We start from the raw sequence: 14,126 nt of genomic DNA, 5'->3' as shown, positions 1-14,126 counted from the left end.
CCTCTCTACATTGCATACAAGCCTAAACTCCTCATCCTCGCAACTTGCTATTGCCCTGATAATCAATTAATAAAGAAATTATTGCATTTAAAGTTAAGTTCTATTGTCATTGTGCTCTTCCTAGAGAGATGGGCTCAGATAGCTGAGTAATATCCGCTCTCTTGTATTTGTAAAAAGTTAGTTCATGCATGCTAAGGATGTGACAGATTCTAGATTGTAAAGAAAAATTTCCATCCATCCATCGTCATCCGCTTATCCGGGGTCGGGTCGCGGAGGTAGCAGTTCCAGCAGGGGCCCCCAGACATCCCTTTCCCTAGCAGCATCAACCAGCTCTGCCTGGGGAATCTTCAGCCGCTCACAGGCCAGTGCGGAGATGTAGTCCCACCACCTGGTCCTGGGTCTACCCCGCGGCCTCCTCCCAGCCGGACACGCCTGGAACACCTCCCTAGGGAGGCGCAAAGGAGGCATCCTCACTAGATGCCCGAACCACCTCAACTGGCTCCTTTCGACGCAAAGGAGCAGCGGCTCTACTCCGAGTCTCTCCCGGATGACTGAACTTCTCACCCGATCTTTCAGGGAGACCCCAGCCACCCCCCGGAGAAAACTCATTTCGGCCGCTTGTATCCGTGAAAAAATTCCTTGGGAAAAAAGTATACTTCTCTCTTAATTAATTTCTAGCAAGCACACCAACAGACATCTCATGAAGTAAAGCCACAGTTAACTCGTGTGGTCTCAGATCTGCATCCAGTCTATTAGGTCACAGGATGCAATTTGGTGGAGAAGGCACAAGAATGTAAACGGTTAGAGGCCAGACAAATCACAATACTAGTTTAAGATTATTCATTTGAATCTGAGTGAAGGTGTAAACCCTGTGGGTTGAAGAATAAAGAAGCGCTTGGAGGAGAGCTGGAATCTGGGCTCTTGTACTGAAGCAACAGTCACAGTGAAATGTTGTCGGCTCCAGATTCAGCTCAGTTTTAGAATAGATTTTAAAAGTTCAGTGCGAGAGGATCTCAGGGACTTGGGCTACGTGGTGATATTGTAAAAGCATACCTGACGTATTCAGGTGCATGACTATGGAGTGCTTTGTGAACTAATAAAAGTATCTGAACGGTTCCTGGGGCCAGGACCATGAGATATGGGGATCCTAACGTTTATTTGCCCCCAACCTCTGGAATACCCCGCCAGGAAACCAAAGAATGGCTGAAAATGGGAACTTTTAAGCAATATCTTAAGACATACCTTTTTAATCGTGCTTTTATCATGTTGTTTTACCTGTTTTAATTAAAACATGTTTTATTCTCATTTTAAATTTTTTACTGTTTCTTATTTTCTATTCTCTTTTACCAAATATGTCATTTTATTTTCATACCATCTACTAATACAGTTTTTATTTATTCTGCAAAGCTACATTTGCTTGTATGAATGTGCTATTTAAATAAAATTGACTGACTAACCTCAGCCAGGTAGGCCTTCTCATCATTGTTTGTGATCAGACCTAAATCATCGTTAATCTTGACGATGGTATTGAATCAGATGTGGCTGAGCAGTCGTGTGTGTACAGGTACAGGTAGTACAGTAGTGGAGACAGAACCCAGCCCTGTGGGCGCTCCTATGTTGAGGGTGACGGAGGATGAGGGGTGGTTTCCTACCTTCACCAAATGGGGTCTGTCTGACAGCAAGTCCAGGATCCACTTCAGAGCTCTGCCCCAGGCCCCTGAGCTTAGTGTCAAGTCTGGGTGGGGTTATAGCGTTGAAAACTGAACTGTAGTCAATGAACAGCAGTCTCACATGATCCAGCATGTTCCCCTTACCCATGTTACATAGTGATTCAGCTGCATGAAACATGTGGTGTTCCTGAACCAATTTACCCCTGCCATTACAAAACATGACTGAATTTGGGTGTAGTCAAACCTTCTTAAAACATAAACAGGGTTTTAAAGTATAGAGAGGAGAGAGGATGATAGCCTAGTGGGAGTGGAAGGCAAATTGAGAGAAAGAAACAGGGGAGGAATGAGAAAAGGGGCGTTGTCTTACATCATCAGGACACGTATCTTCAGGATGTGTGTAGGGTAAAGTATATTCTGAGCAAAGTCAACAGTTCATCAGGACATCCTCCACAACCTGCAGAGCGTCTGTCTGTCTCTAAATCATTAATTGGTATTTGTCGCCCCCTGGTGGTGATACCAAGACATGACGCCCCCTTTATGCGGGTCAAATTTTCGGTGATGTTAACAACAATTCGTTATGCATACAAATCTGTCAGCTGTCTTTCATAACATTTTATACCAGTTTGAAAATAGCTTAGTGTCATTTTACTACTCTTCCCCATGTCCTCCCACCTCTACTCTCCGGTCCATGGAGCTTCCTGGGTAGGCTATCCGTTACAGAGGTCTGTCTCTGTCTCTGTACCCAAACCCGCCCAACTTTTCCGGTAACGGAGAGACGGAGTAGATGAGGGAGGCGGAAAGCAGTCCCTCAAGACATGGTTCTGATGACCGACCAACCTGACAGAACCATTACTCCGTTATCCACGCCAGAGCAGCTTTTAAAGTCGGCCAAGCCTGCCAGGAAAGATTCGAGGGGATTTCAATCTACGTGAGTTTATAATCCAGCCTGTGAACTAACTTTGTGAGGCCTGCCCGTGTTCAGATCACTAACTTTGCCAGCTAGCTAACGTTAGCAGCCTTAGCTAACATGAGTACGTGAAAGCCACAACTTTGTTATTGAACCATAGCTAACGTTTTAGTCTTGTTTTATTCCTGCTATATATATCCTGCCGTTATAGTTTATGTATTTGCTTGGATTATTTTCTATACGTGTTTCTCATGAAACTTTGTAACTAACAGTCCTAGTAAAAACACGCTAACGTACTTGGTATTTCATTGTTCCAGGATAGCAGAGAGTCCACTAGCTAACGTGAGCTAGCTTTTACACTGCTGTGTTTTGTACGTGCGTCCCAGATTATGAGATGCGTGGCACTGGGCTGGTGGTTCCCAGCAAACACGCAACGTCAGGGAGACGTTCAGATCATGTCTTAATAACGTCCGTCGGTCCAGAACCCCGTTTGTTCGTCTGCTGGACCCCTCAATATTCACACGTCTGGCTTGGACCCCTCTAAGACGTCTGTGGACGTGCAGAACGGGTTCAATATCTGAACGTCTAAAAAAAAACATTCATTCTGGCTCCTAATTGGATGTCTTTGGACGTCCGAAAAAGACAAAAACGACGTCTAAAAGACGTATTTTAGACGTGTCTTTGCTCAGTGGGTTAGTTTTCAACGTTTACAGTTCTCTACATCTTTTTACAATACATTCTATCCCCACTTTCATCCGCCCGAAAACCTTGAAAGTATTAGCTAACGTTAAAGCTGGAAAAATAATATATTTGAAAGAAAAACGTGTGTACTTGCTGAAGGTTTGGTTGTGATAGGTTTTTATGCATTTTTAGTGGTACCATTTATTTTGACGGCTGTCAGCAATGTCAACTATAAACTATCTTGGAGTATATGAACAAGCCTAGCACTAACTGTCATTCTCTTTAGTTTAGAGCTATAAAACAAAGATGGAAAGATAAATAGAGGATGTAGAGTGAAAGAACAGATTGAGACATAAGAATAAGAGAGGGTTGATGAATAAAAAATATGATCAGCCTTAAAAAGTACTCAGAAGTGCTCATATCCAGGTTTTGTCCAAGTCTTGAAACTCGGCTGACTCGGCAATATTCCCCTCTGGAATGTAGAAATGGCTGTGGGCATTTAGTTGGAACTTGAGCGCTCTTGCTCACAGCAAGCATACTAATGTAATGAGAATCATTTGACGTGATGCCAACTGATGATATTGTAATTTGTGATGCCAATTGATGATATTGTAATTAGCTAGTTTTGCCATTAATACAAAAATACATGTAGCGAAATGTGTTAACTTTATGGTTTGTCATGGTCTCCCATCTTTCGTCTGTATTACTTTTATTAGAGTGGAGCTTGGTACAGTAGGAGGTCAGCTGAAGTCATTCTTTTCGCAAGATAATTTTCTGCTGAGCAAATAGACCTATTATTATGACAGCTTGCCTGTGTGTGTGTGTGTGTGTGTGCGTGTGTGTGTGTGTGTGTGTGTGTGTCTGTCTACAGATACGAGGCTGAGAATGCAGGTGAGGACAGGCAGAGGAGGAGTGGCAGGTGTGACCCTCAGCTCTCCTTGGACACAGAGCTGGACCTCTCGCTCTCCGAGAGCAGGAAGAAACCGCCCCTCACGAGGTGAAGCACTAAATAATTTAAAACAGTGAGGGTTCCATTGAGGTACACTGTCATCATCAGGGTCGGGTGCATTCGGTCACTTCATTAATACCTAATAGTAGTAGTGCCCGTGGGCGGTGGCTGGATTTTATTTAGTCAAATGTGTATTTAAGGCTATGCTTTAGTCTGGTCACTGTTGTTGATGCTACTATTGCTTTAGGGTATTAGTCTCTAGACAGCCTAGTTGTGATTATGTGATATACACACCTGCAGAGGTAAGCTTGCCCAAGCACTGTGTGTATAAACGTTAGTGCTGCTGTGTATACAGTCTACAGTCTTTACGTAAGCAGACTGCTGGCTGTGTGGGTTGCTCCTGGTGTGTGGAGGGACTGAGCTGGTCTCTTCATACAGTAACAAATTCACATTTATTGATGTTGCAGATGGGTCTTGTTCAGAGAGCGGAGTCGGTCTCCAGTGTCTCTCTACCAGTTCTTGTCATGGTGTATGCCTAACTCCATGATTTTTTGCAGATACAGTAAAGTATGTAAACATGGTCAATTCTTTCAGATTCAAAGCTGTGGAGCAGCCTTCTCTAATGCAAAGTCCTGGGGATTTTGAGACCAAGTTTGAAAGGAAGAAATCCCAGTCGAGCCAGGTTTGTGCGAAGCCATCCAAATCATAAACGCTTGTGACTTTTTGAAATTGTGTTTACAAAGGATTAGAAATGTCATATAAATCATCCCGAGTAAGATAAACATTTCCATTCTGTCTCACATTAGCATTTTTTGACAATGATGGTTGACTGCTGTCAGTCTTCATCTAGGTCAAGTAAATATAAACCCAGTTGTCTTTGATTTAATGTCAGGCACAGTGTGTTTGTTATGCAGTCTCGTCTCCATAATTTCATGAAGTTGGTAGTAGTGAATTTGATATTTTAATTTTCTATCACAAAAATTACATTTTGTATTTATTCTATGAAAATGTCATTGTCATGGATTATTTTGTAGATTTCCAAGACCAATGCCCAGTACCATAAGTTATTCAAAGAAATCAGCAAGGATGAGCTACTTAAACAGAGTAAGTCCCACTGTTCAATTTAAAGACTATTTCCCTGTTCAATTTAAAGACTATTCACAGAGAAATGTATTGGTTAGGTTAATGTTTCATGTACAACATTCAGGGGGTACAAATGTCCCATGCTCACACTGGACTTTACATTCTACTTTCACTTGGAAATAAGCATCATAGTGCCTTGACCTGCGGAGACCTGCTTTCCCTGACTAATCTACAACTCTGTCCATAGGTTACACTTGTGCCTTGCAAAAAGACATTCTGTATCAGGGCAAAATGTTTGTCTCTGATAACTGGATATGTTTCCATTCCAAAGTCTTTGGCAGAGATACCAAGGTATGACAAGTATAGTCCTTGCTACTAATGATAAAGCACATAGTCAGGAAGGGTTGGTATTGAGCTATAAGAGTTGTTATAAGAGTTGTTTTAGTTGCTATAAGAGTTGTTATAAGAGTTGTTTTAGTTGCTATAAGAGTTGTTATAAGAGTTGTTTTAGTTGCTATAAGAGTTGTTATAAGAGTTGTTTTAGTTGCTATAAGAGTTGTTATAAGAGTTGTTTTAGTTGCTATAAGAGTTGTTATAAGAGTTGTTTTCCCTCTCAACAGATCGTCATCCCTGTCCTCTCTGTAACCCTTATTAAAAAGACCAAAACCGCCATTTTGGTTCCGAATGCCCTCGTACTTGCAACCACAAATGAACGGGTAAGACCATGCTTGCTATCCGGGATGTTTGTAACACATTCCCTTTGACATAAAAAAAAGCTCCATGATTTGATTTGGTCTTCTAACGCAAAATCTGTTTTCTAGCATGTGTTCGTGTCATTCCTTTCTCGAGATACCACCTACAAGCTCCTGAGGTCCATCTGCATTCATTTAGATGTAAGCACTCTTTTGCACTATCCAAGCGCAACTCACCAGTTTATATATATATATATATATATATATATATATATATAGAACAATATCTATATAGATATAGATATATAGATGTTGTCTTATTATATGAAAAAAGTGTTAATGTGAAAAAAGACTGGGAAAAAAGTGTTAAAAAAAGTGTTAAAAAGTGATAATAATGATAGAGAATGTATGTTATTGGGTAATTGGAGAAATAGACTATGTATATGTTCTGATCTGTTCACCGGTTGTTCCAGGCCGACAATACCGGGAGCAGCCCTGTCACTTCCTCCGCTGAGAACAGCTTCAACTGCCCCTCCTCCCTCCCTCTGGTCAGTAGGGGGTCTCTGGAGCTCAACCTACACTTCTATTGTAATGTTGCTGCAAAGGAAGTTGATCCTGCTGCAGACTTGAGTTCTTTGTATTCACTAATGATCCTGCACACAATTAGTTAGGAATTCTCCGGAGACTTTTGGTATGACTCTTATCAGTAGGAATATTGCAGAAATAGCCTTTTTGTTCTCTAGTGTTTGTCTACACTACTTCCTGCAACGCCTGTCTTTGCTTGCTGTAGGACTTCTCCGGGGAATTCTCTGATCTGGACGGCGTGGTGCGTCAGAGGAGGCAGGACATGTTGGAGAGCAGCAGCTCGGGATCACAGACGCCAGACTACGAGAAAATGGCTGGTGGGTCTTCGCTCTGCCCTAGGGGCATGACGCTTCTATAGCCTAATGCCCCTGACGTTAGAGGCAGAAGCTTGAAACCACAAACCAGATCAGCCTCCAGAACCACCTTCTTTGTCTACTTTAGTTGTTTGCTTAAAAACGACTCATCGTGCGATCAGCACTGAAACAAAGCAATCAGTATAGTCGCACTGTTTTACAAGGTAACCTGTCCCCACAAGAGAGAGGTGAAAACCGAACGTCTTCTGCACACACTAACGGCTTAATAGATATGTTGACACCATCGGCTGCCAAGGATAAATTAGAGTCATGAGTCTTGTATTGGTGTGTGCAATCACATTTTTTCCATTACTGCTAAAGAAGGATCAACTGTCTTACGCTGAGGTAAATATTTGGAGGCAGATTAAAACAATAAGGCTATATACTGTACAGACCGCTAAGTGAAGTTGAAAAGTTTTCAGATAATTGTTTATGTACCGGCGGAGTAGATTGACCCCTACGTTCCCCTGCCCCCAGTATTTTCTTTACCCACGGTGAGGCTAAGCAGGCCGGAACAGACAGGATGAGATGTTTGACGTTGGTGATAAACATTTGCGCCGGCGTGTTTACGCGGCGTTCACTCCCCCCCGCCTCCGTTTGCTTGTTTTGAACAGAGTTCCCGAGCCTGCCGAGCACATTCCTGAGCGCCGTAAAGAACGGAGAGGTGGCGGTCCACGCCGACGTGCACCTCCAGAGCCCCGTCCTGAAGCACGGGGTCGCCCACCACAACGGTAGGAGGGCGGGCGGGGGCCCCTTTCTGTGGCGTTCGTCCTGCTGGTCGGCTGACACTTGCTTTTTTTTCCACACGGATTAGAATTTTAGGGGTAAAATAAAAAGAATAGATTAAAGGTTTTATTTGCTGTACTTTTCTCTTCGGTCCATTGTCATGGATTATATCTTTTGTTTTTATTTTTTACGATCATTATTATGATTATAATTGTCTTTATTCTGTTTTGGGGGGACAGGGGAGGGATATAAGAGCTATAAGGCAGTCCCTTCATGTTCTGGATATATATATATATATATAGCCTAAATCCTTCTTTCACCTTCAGGGCCGACCAAGCTCACCCATGCCGTTGTGCTGAAAGAGAAACCGCCCCAGGCGTTGTCGTTACACACACTTCTCCTCATCTATTTGTTCTTGTGAGTAACCTTTCACTATGTCATTAGAGGTGTGATGCTAGTCTGTCAAGATTCTCCATAATAATTTGGTTTGGGCTGACCATTGTTCAGGCATGTTGGAACAAACAGAGTGGCCTAACGTTGTGAGGTCGTCTGTTGACGTGGGAGTGTCATCTGTCACTGTGTTTGTGTTGCCGTTGCAGAGTAAGTATCCTTGTCTTGTCCTCGTGTTACATGGCCTTCAAGATTGTGTCACTTGAGCAGCGCCTCAACTCGTTGGGTTCCATGGGGGAGTACGCACGCAATGGGTAAGAGCTACTGTAGTAAGAGCCGGTTTTGGTTACACCTGCTAATTACATTATATATTGTTTTGTTTGTAACATTTCTTTTCTAAATTATTTATTCACTATGACCAGGTATTATTCACCAACCTCTTTTGTTTCTTTCCTAATAAAAGTTTTCTATATAAGATGGCGTGAGAGGTGGGAGGGGTGAAGCTTAATTCTGCTCTTGGTCCTGTTTCAGAAATGTGGCGAGTCCCAAATCCCAAGCCGACTTCAATGCGGAGATGTATGGTGAACTGTCTGCAAACCTGTTCAAACTAGAGAAGGTTTGTCACTGTGCCAAGTTCTCTGGAGCTGCTCAAACACAACGCGCTGCCAGGGCTTTTGAGAAAACAAGTGCTTATTAACTGGCTGTGACAACATTCTGGTTTATCAGTCACATATTTTTAGCAACCATTCGTCAGCGGGATGTATAATGATCGATTGGCACGATATTGGTCAACACAATAGTCCAGGTTTGGGGTGTCAATGTTATTTTCAGTGCAATTTTTCACTCGTTAGCCTCTTAGCGGATGCAATTAGTGCTTTTTTCTCATTTTCTTCCTTCTCTTCTAACTAATAACATTTTTAGCTTCCACAACCTCTTCAGTTCTCAAGCTAAACACATCAAACTACTAAACTAAAATGCGTAGGTTATCCCAGGACACATTGTGAGAGAAATCCATTGTTGGGTAATATGGGAGAGAGGTGTGGCATCTACCACCGCTGATAAACAGCAAGGCGTAGACCAAGCACTCAAAGTGCACAGTAGCTGAATATTAAATGTACTTGTGATAGGGCGTTTCACCCATACTGCAGGAACCTGCATGTTTTCACTTTTTTTACTTCTTCATTTATTTACGTCCTCAACCAGATTCAGAGAAACCTACGGAAGTTACTTGAAGAGACCTAACTGAGGAGAGACCTAACTGAGGAGACCTAACTGAAGAGAGACCTAACTGAAGAGACCTAACTTAAGAGACCTAACGAGACTTAACTTAAGAGACCTAACTGAAGAGACCTAGCTGAAGAAGCCTAGCTGAAGACAGTCGACACCTTGCTGGATGGAAACTGCGCCTTAAAAAAAACAAACGCTGGTGAAAACGCTGCATATCAGCTTCCTGTTACGCAACAACAGACGCCCACTTCTCAAAAAGAGCATTCTTGTGCAATAGCAATATCTGTATCTTCCCTCTACTCAGGATCAAAAACTACAATTTTGTATCTGATGTGTACTAGAGTAGTTGAAACAGTTTGACTGTAATTAGCTAAGATAAGCCATACGCTATGTGTAGCCTAGTACTTTATCCGAGAAGGTTTTGCATAAATGGGATTTTTTCAGGTATAAGTAGGTCCTAAGGACCCACCTATTTCAATGTGTTTCTAACATTTCAAAAATGGCTAACCTGTTATGCCTGCTGTCCACTTACCCTTTTGTTACATACTGTGTTTGCCAATAAAATATTTATAGATTTGGGGTTAGGTTATCCCTATGTTTTAATATGCTCTCAATGTTGAATTACTTGATTTTATTTCACAACTCACTGTATTGCTGCACTAGAAGGAAGGCAAGTTACCAGAATTGTGCTGTCAGTGGTTTAGTCGTGGACAGTGGATTGTTGAAATGGGATACATTTGAGTAGTCTCAGGTTCCTTTGGTACCACCTGCTCAAGACTTCATAGGCTAGTATGTTGGATTGGTTTAGAACCCAATATTATTTTCTCACTTCTCACATAAGGCCCATACGTGCATGGTTCTGGTTGTGTTTGATTGTCACCTAGCTAATGATCATGTTTTTTCTTAGGCTGTAGTTAATTAGGCTGGCAGAAATTGGGTTTATTCACTAGTCCCCAGGGCACAAAGGAATTGTATTGTGTATTTTGATGTAACATGAAATCTCACTATTCATTAAACATAGAATCAAGCTGCATTACCCATAATAAATGTGAATTGTCCATAATGCCCTCGTCGCCCACGTTGCCGTGCATTTGGCCTGCCTGTCAACCGAGCTCCAGTCTGCTCTGCACATGACGTAACATGGTGAAAGTGCAATGGCGATATTGGACAATAACAGCCACCGCTTCTCGGTACCACGTTTATTATGTCGTTAACGGTACAGAAAACGTATTTTTCCTGCATTAGAACCGCATGTAAAATCTGTGGATCTCAATCGCGTGGGGCTGCGACCAGAAGGAGCATTTTGGTGTCTCTGCAAGCGATGACAGTTTAAAAGGCTGGTAAGTTTCATGTAGGCTAATCGCGATAGCAAAGCAACCATTTTCTGTGTCGATGAGTGCACCTGCTTTCAAGGGGCGTGGCGGTGGGATGGGTACCACTTCCAGATGAAGATGCTGACGGCTTAGCAACGACCGGAGGAGAAACGAGAAAGGACGATGATGGGAGACCGTAACCACGGATTGACGATTTGTTAGCTCGCATCTTACGCATTGTGTGACTGCGTGCAGTGACATCCTAGGCCATCGGGTGCTCAGATCTGAAAACACGACAAGAGAAGCAGCCCCGGACGCAGACTCAAAATGTAAACAAAGGATCGGCCTGTCAATAGGCCTGACGAGCATCATCATTGTGTGCTGTTGTATTGTAATTTAGTTTAGTGTCAGTAGCGATATGCTGCTGGATCTGAAATGAGAATTGTTTTTGTTTTTTTTGGAGGTTGGGGGGCAGAACAATAGCCAGGCTACTTCCAGTGAACTGACAGTGATCCAAAATGCCACTTGTTTTTATAGTTCTAGGTGCATAGTAGGCAGGTTGATTTCAGCCATTGCTGAAACTGTATCAGTAGGCCTACAACATTTTAGTAATTTAGTATATTTTCTAGTTTTTTATTTGACAGTGATGTGCCTTTGACAGGTCTGACTTGTGAAGAGGCGCCATGGCCACACAAGAACCCTCCCCTCCCTCGTCGATGGAGAGCAACAAACCTGGATTCCCAAAGAAGATCCTGGCCAACAAGCTTGAGGACAAGCACCTGTGTAACTGCTGTCACAATCTACTGCGGAGACCATGCCAAGCCCAGTGTGGACATCGCTTCTGCTCCTACTGCTTCAACAGGACTGTGAGGTAACAGGCTGTTTTTGTTTTAAATCCATGATGTCACTTATTTTGAATCTGCTTTGACATTTGATACAAACACCAGCATGTTTTATAGTGATGTCACGGTCACCTGGGCTATTTTGTTGTGATATTTTCTTTACATTGCAGCAATGGGCCCCAGAAATGCAATGCTTGTATCAAAGAAGAGATTTTTGAAGAGCCAACATCGATTCTAAAGCAAGGCTGTGTAAGTATAACTTATTTTTTAGTATACTGTAGGCATTACATCTCAGTGCCCTGTTCAGAAGTAACATTTAACTTCATTTTGTCTGCATTTATGGGGCATTTTCAGTCAGTTGTGTAGTGAAATGCTGAAAAGGGCTGTGCCAGTGAATCCGTGTTATGTGGAGCGTGTAGCCATGTACACACGAACACGCCTTTAATACATAAATGATGCATCAGAGGACATGCAGGATAGAAACCATCCAGTCCCACGATGGCGCTGACGTCTCCCTTCGGCTGATCTCTCCTCCAGGCGTTTCCTGATAACGCAGCTCGGAGAGAGGTCGAAAACCTCTCTGCCGTTTGCATCAACGAAGGCTGCACTTGGAAAGGCAACATTAAAGAGTATGAGGTTAGTAGTGTTGGTTTTGGCTACGAATCTTGATCTTGAATTACAAACGATGCTTTTACAACTGTGGATGCCCGGACATTGCTACCGAGTTACTTGGCATTTCAAAGATAATATTCTGGACTCTCTCCAGTTTGATCAAAGGCTATTGGACGAAATATACAAAAGTACACACCACAGTACCTTTGATGAATCTTTAAACCCTTTGCTCCGTTTTTCTTAGCTGAACCATGAAGGGAAGTGTGAGTTTATGATCATCCCCTGTCCGTCCTGTAAAGAACGCATCCGCTTCAACGAACAGGAGCGCCACAACGAGCGCGAGTGCCCAGAGAGAACGCTCAACTGCAAGTACTGCAAAGAACCCTTTCACTTCAAAAACATCAAGGTGAGAAACACTGCCTTTACTCTGTTGGTGAAATCTCTCAAAGCATTATAAACATCATGATATCACTATGGACGCATACAAAAATAAAGATGTCGCTGGTTTTTTAGGCCCATGATGAGATCTGTCCCAAGTACCCAATGATCTGTGAAGGCTGTGCCAAGAAGAAAATCCCCAGGGAAAAGGTACTGGGCCGACAAAACTAAAGTTATGTAATTTCATCTGGAACTCTGATGATGGGACGGATGAATTGTCATGTCACGTTGTGATATTGATGGCTGTGTTCGAAACCGTCAGTCAGTCACTCAGTCAGTCAGTCAGTCAGTCAGTCAGTCACTCAGTCACTCACTCACTCACTCACTCACTCACTCACTCACTCACTCACTCACTCACTCACTCACTCACTCACTCACTCACTCACTTCCCTACATAGTGTAGTGAATGAGAAATTATAGGGTACACCCTTTGTTTACTATAAATTGCTGTGAATTGTGGGCATTTTCTAGTGGACTGTATAGTGAATCAAATTAACCGTTTGAGAATTCAGACATTACATGTAGAAGAAAATGGTGAAAACACTCTAGTCCACTATTTCTGGGAACGGTAGAGAACGGTTTGGAACACAGCTGATGTACTGTATTATTTATCTCTTGCACTTCCCTAGTACGTGGACCACATAAAGTTCTGCAGCAAGTTCAGAACCCCATGCCGGTTCCATGTTGTTGGGTGTGATATGTCAGTAAGTAGAGAGACACTCTCCTTTTTTTGAACACTTTGTTACACTTTAGTACTCAGATGATCCCGTGGCAGTACGTCAGTCAACTAACCTGCTTCTCCAGATGGTTTGTTTCAAGCGACCATCTGAGAAAGATCTGTGTATCAGCCTATATCCACACTTCATTAACTCTGTGCCAGTGCTGGAGAAAGACCTGGCAGCACTCATTACCATTTAGATTTGGGAAAAAACGCTGTGTTTCTTTAAACCAATCACAATTGTCTCGGGCAGAGCGGTTGCTAGGTTGTTGCGGTTTCATGTAGCGAAGGGGACTTTGAAAAGCGTAACACGCAGATAGCAGAAGAGGAGGAGTGGATATAATCTGATTGGCCGGGATAATCTCCGCCGGCACTGATTGAGCGGTAATAAAACCCAATGACTAGGCTTATCTCCAAAACCTACATCCGGTCAGTCAGACTAAAGCGTCCCGATATCCCGTGTAGGGCTGGGTATCGAGTCGAATTTCAAGAATCGATTCGATTCCGATTCACAAGGTTCTGAATCGATTATCATGATTCGATTCGATTCAATATCGATTCGGTTAGTGTTACTAAAACTTTTTTTTTTTTTTGCTGTAACCTTATTTACATGACTGCCAAGTTATGCAACACATCAATACTAGGGCTGGGTATCGATACTGATTTCCAAAAATGAATGAATGAATGAATCATTGAATGAATTAATGAACTATTTATTCCTTCATTTATTCATTCATTCATTAAATAAAAGATCGATTTTGGGATTCATGAATCGATTCTGAATCAATTGATTCAGAATCAATGAATCGATTTTTTAAACCCAGCCCTAATCCCGTGTCCCCGCGCAGGTGGAGAAGGAGAAGGTCCACGACCACGAGCGCGCCTGCGCCTACGAGCACCTGAACCTGCTGCTGCACTACATCATGGGCATGAAGGTGAG

The 14,126-nt window shown here is 42.7% G+C and overlaps 2 protein-coding genes across 3 annotated transcripts in view; both read left to right on the top strand.

Moving 5' to 3' along the window:
- Positions 1-2,445: 2,445 nt before the first annotated feature.
- Positions 2,446-9,837, top strand: LOC311323934 (GRAM domain-containing protein 2B-like). 2 transcript variants are annotated; one of them, XM_084456269.1, is made up of 14 exons: positions 2,446-2,598; positions 4,130-4,255; positions 4,802-4,889; positions 5,242-5,311; positions 5,538-5,641; positions 5,911-6,006; positions 6,112-6,183; positions 6,456-6,530; positions 6,773-6,884; positions 7,535-7,651; positions 7,973-8,063; positions 8,289-8,350; positions 8,568-8,652; positions 9,240-9,837. In XM_084456269.1, the coding sequence occupies exons 1-13, from the start codon at positions 2,486-2,488 to the stop codon at positions 8,645-8,647; spliced, it is 1,206 nt and encodes a 401-aa protein (XP_084312395.1). In that variant the 5' UTR covers positions 2,446-2,485; the 3' UTR covers positions 8,648-8,652; positions 9,240-9,837. The 2 variants fall into 2 exon arrangements, with proteins under 2 accessions (XP_084312395.1, XP_084312394.1); XM_084456268.1 differs by having other exon boundaries at positions 8,246-8,350.
- Positions 9,838-11,256: 1,419 nt separating this feature from the next.
- Positions 11,257-14,126, top strand: part of LOC311323976 (TNF receptor-associated factor 2-like) — a gene marked incomplete at its 3' end in the record, with an annotated part of 5,238 nt that continues 2,368 nt past the window's right edge. The window contains exons 1-7 of the mRNA XM_084456316.1: positions 11,257-11,447; positions 11,589-11,667; positions 11,956-12,054; positions 12,275-12,436; positions 12,544-12,618; positions 13,098-13,172; positions 14,035-14,126. The exon at positions 14,035-14,126 is cut by the window's right edge and continues 499 nt beyond it. Coding sequence (XP_084312442.1) covers positions 11,260-11,447; positions 11,589-11,667; positions 11,956-12,054; positions 12,275-12,436; positions 12,544-12,618; positions 13,098-13,172; positions 14,035-14,126 — 770 coding nt within the window. The 5' untranslated portion in view covers positions 11,257-11,259. The remainder of the gene's footprint in view (positions 11,448-11,588; positions 11,668-11,955; positions 12,055-12,274; positions 12,437-12,543; positions 12,619-13,097; positions 13,173-14,034) is intronic.

This window comes from Borostomias antarcticus, assembly GCF_949987555.1.
Source record: "Borostomias antarcticus genome assembly, chromosome: 2".
NCBI lineage: Eukaryota > Metazoa > Chordata > Actinopteri > Stomiiformes > Stomiidae > Borostomias > Borostomias antarcticus.
The sequence above is the reverse complement of the archived record's forward strand: the minus strand, read 5'-3'. Positions and strand labels throughout refer to the sequence as shown.

Bases quoted from the DNA above. Each gene is read 5' to 3' on its own strand.
- LOC311323934 (XM_084456268.1), top strand. From the start codon at position 2,486: ATGGTTCTGATGACCGACCAACCTGACAGAACCATTACTCCGTTATCC. The intron at 2,599-4,129 runs GTGAGTTTATAA...GTCTGTCTACAG, and splicing joins TCGAGGGGATTTCAATCTAC to ATACGAGGCTGAGAATGCAG. The intron at 8,351-8,567 runs GTAAGAGCTACT...GTCCTGTTTCAG, and splicing joins GGGGAGTACGCACGCAATGG to AAATGTGGCGAGTCCCAAAT.